This window comes from Botryllus schlosseri, chromosome 4 (assembly GCF_051294905.1).
Source record: "Botryllus schlosseri isolate E-star chromosome 4, Bs_hap1, whole genome shotgun sequence".
Classification (NCBI taxonomy): domain Eukaryota; kingdom Metazoa; phylum Chordata; class Ascidiacea; order Stolidobranchia; family Styelidae; genus Botryllus; species Botryllus schlosseri.
This window is the reverse complement of record NC_137239.1, coordinates 12,425,013-12,427,719: the sequence shown is the minus strand read 5'-3', so window position 1 is coordinate 12,427,719 and position 2,707 is coordinate 12,425,013. Positions and strand designations below refer to the sequence as shown.

The window sequence follows — 2,707 nt, the reverse complement described above, 5'->3', positions numbered from 1 at the left end:
CAGTCGCAGATTGCCGTTCAAAACATTCACACAGACTTCACAAAATGCCTTCACCAAACCGGGAGAGCTCCCCAATAATATATCCTTCCTTACCGCGGGCGACGCCTTGGACAGAAATTTCAAAGTCTCGCCGTGCTTCTTAATATAACAGTGACGTTTCGGCAGCGATTTGGTCCGAGCCATTATGAATATAGTGTCAAAGTCCCGGCACTTTCGCTATTTATAGTGGCGTGTACAACACGAGTTCATCCCCAGGAAACACCCCTGTTTTAACACGACTAGAATCGGGTGTGGCTTGCGTCAAATCTATAAAAAGGTACCCGTGAGCGTTCTTTGTCGCGTCGGCGTACGCGTCAACTAGAAATTTTGAGTTACCGGGGTACATTTGCTTGCCAAGAACTCGAATCTGAGATCGATCTCTAGGATTACGCATGATAATCAAATACTGGGTGCTGAGACTGAGGTCCCTCGATCTTTTGGACTGGAAATATAAATTTTGGACCGCGAATATTGTGGTCACCGATTTATGATTCGCGTAGACTGTAAAAAAGGGGGTCACCCTGTCCGAAAATTCCATTTTATCATCAATAATTAATAGAGTAGGACAGGGGCGGCTTGTCGCCAACTCATCCAAAATGGAGAGATCCGAGTAAAACTCAACACCTTGCAGCTCGTTAAAGGAGTCTTGGTAAGCCGTATAGCAATAGATAATTCTTTTAATTCGCCCCTTTGAAAGCTGATCGATATTTTTTATGACTTTAAATATAAAAGTACTCTTCCCCGAAAACGACGGTCCTGCCAAAAGACACGCCCTCCCTGTCGAGAAATCCATCACCAAGGCTGTTTTGACACGACGAGACATGTATTCACAAACACACTTCTATATATAACAAGGACAGGTACACGAAAAAATATGGCGATTCAGAGCGTCACGCAAACCGTCCACACAGCGACTCTTACAATGTCCACGAGACCGTCTTTTTACACCAGAAGCGAGGTGTCATAATCGACACGAGAAGACGAGGCATCATCAGGGCTCAGTGGTGTCCTGGCCAAGGCTCGAGGTCTACGCGGGGGAGGGTAAGGTGATATCCGGCCGGGTGACTTTTTTGTTATGATTTTAGTCAGATTCGGTCTTGGTAGCACTGGCGACTGATGTATGTCTCTGGCACGCTGTGGTGTCGCCACGACAAACGGGGCAGTCAGATTCGGTCTTGGTATCACTGGCGACTGATGTATGTCTCTGGCACGCTGTGGCATCGCAACGACAAACGGGGCGTCAACCACGGTAGGTGATGTGTCAACGGATTTAGGGGCGCGACGATCTTCTCCCGTTCGGAGATAACCCTGGTTCATGAAGCGGTATCGGTTAATGTCGTTTCTTTCGTGAGTCAAGCGCTGATCACGGCTCTGTACGCTGCAGGCGGCACGATCGGTTGGGTCTGTGAAGCCAACTTGACGACGATTCAAGATACGGGCATCAGTCAGCAGTCGGCTCGTCACACCATCGCCTTCATACGTGAACACAGGTAGAAACTGCAGCTCCGTCACACACCGCAACAGATCGTTTCGAAAGCTCATCCATTCTAGAAGACAAAAGATAGTTACACATGTGTCGGGTAATGACTATTACTGCTTTGTTACCTGGTCTCAAGGTGGTGGCAATGTGTAGACGATCCTGTAACTCTTTCTTGAAGTGAGTAGTTTGCTGATCGGTCAGATTGTCTTCCAGCAGAATATCTTTCAGCACAGAGACACGATGCCAGTTGGCTTGGGTGTCGTGGTGAAGTCTATCGAGTGAAAGCTGGCCACAAACATGACTAATGAAATCGCTAGCTGAGTTATGAGTCATCTGGGAAAAAACAAGAATAACACACGTATTACAAACTGAAACGCCGCCTTCGAAAACTAGTCGCAAGCGACAGGCGTTGATGATAGAAAAAGCGTTCAATATGGAACAAAATTTCACAGTGAGCACCGAAAGATAAGCAATGTATGCCAGCAAAATAGTGTCTTCGTTTTAACATGTCTTTGACGTGCCGCCGAAACACTATAAAATAAAATAATAGTAAGACTCCATACTTGTGTCATAATATACAACCCCACCTGTTTTTAGGAATTCCATGCGACTCGACAGGTCTTGTAGCTGAGACGGTCGAGGAGGACGCCAGCAGATTCTTGTGTCTATGAATAAACGTGCCTTAGCAACGACAGAGAGCTAAGAGCATATTTACACACCCCCAATCTCCTCCAAAATGTTTCTGAGTCTTCTCACGTCCATGTTCAAAGCCTCTATCTTCAAGACCTCAGCCAAAAGCTCCACCCGGTCTGCACCGCACTCGTGTCGTATGATCAAGCCGAACAGAACGCCAATCTCAAATTTTTCTTTCTGCTCACATGGGGGTAAATGATCGTACCCAGACATGTACTCCCTCAGTGGGAAGAATTCTACATGATCAATGTATTGATCCATCTGAGAATTGGGACAATTATGATTTCAATTTATGATAAATCATAACAGTTTCAACTCACCATGATTCCTTCTATACGATTCCTTCTATATGATGATAAAATCTGAAAAGAAAAAACTCATTGTATTATACAATCATGAAACACAATACGCTTTTCCCCACCTGCTGTAAGCTATTGTGGTGTTAATGCTATCGTCTGTAAACAACACGAGAAAACGAGCACTATTGGGAAAGGT

General features: G+C 45.4%; 1 protein-coding gene across 2 annotated transcripts; it reads right to left on the bottom strand.

Moving 5' to 3' along the window:
- Nucleotides 1-698: 698 nt before the first annotated feature.
- On the bottom strand, nucleotides 699-2,409 carry LOC145437054 (uncharacterized). 2 transcript variants are annotated; one of them, XM_080314228.1, is made up of 4 exons: nucleotides 2,239-2,409; nucleotides 2,107-2,184; nucleotides 1,645-2,050; nucleotides 699-1,586 (listed from the first exon to the last, which is right to left on the bottom strand). In XM_080314228.1, exons 3-4 carry the CDS (start codon nucleotides 1,850-1,852, stop codon nucleotides 982-984), a joined length of 813 nt encoding a protein of 270 aa, XP_080170354.1. In that variant the 5' UTR covers nucleotides 1,853-2,050; nucleotides 2,107-2,184; nucleotides 2,239-2,409; the 3' UTR covers nucleotides 699-981. The 2 variants fall into 2 exon arrangements, with proteins under 2 accessions (XP_080170354.1, XP_080170353.1); XM_080314227.1 differs by having other exon boundaries at nucleotides 2,107-2,409.
- Nucleotides 2,410-2,707: the final 298 nt, after the last annotated feature.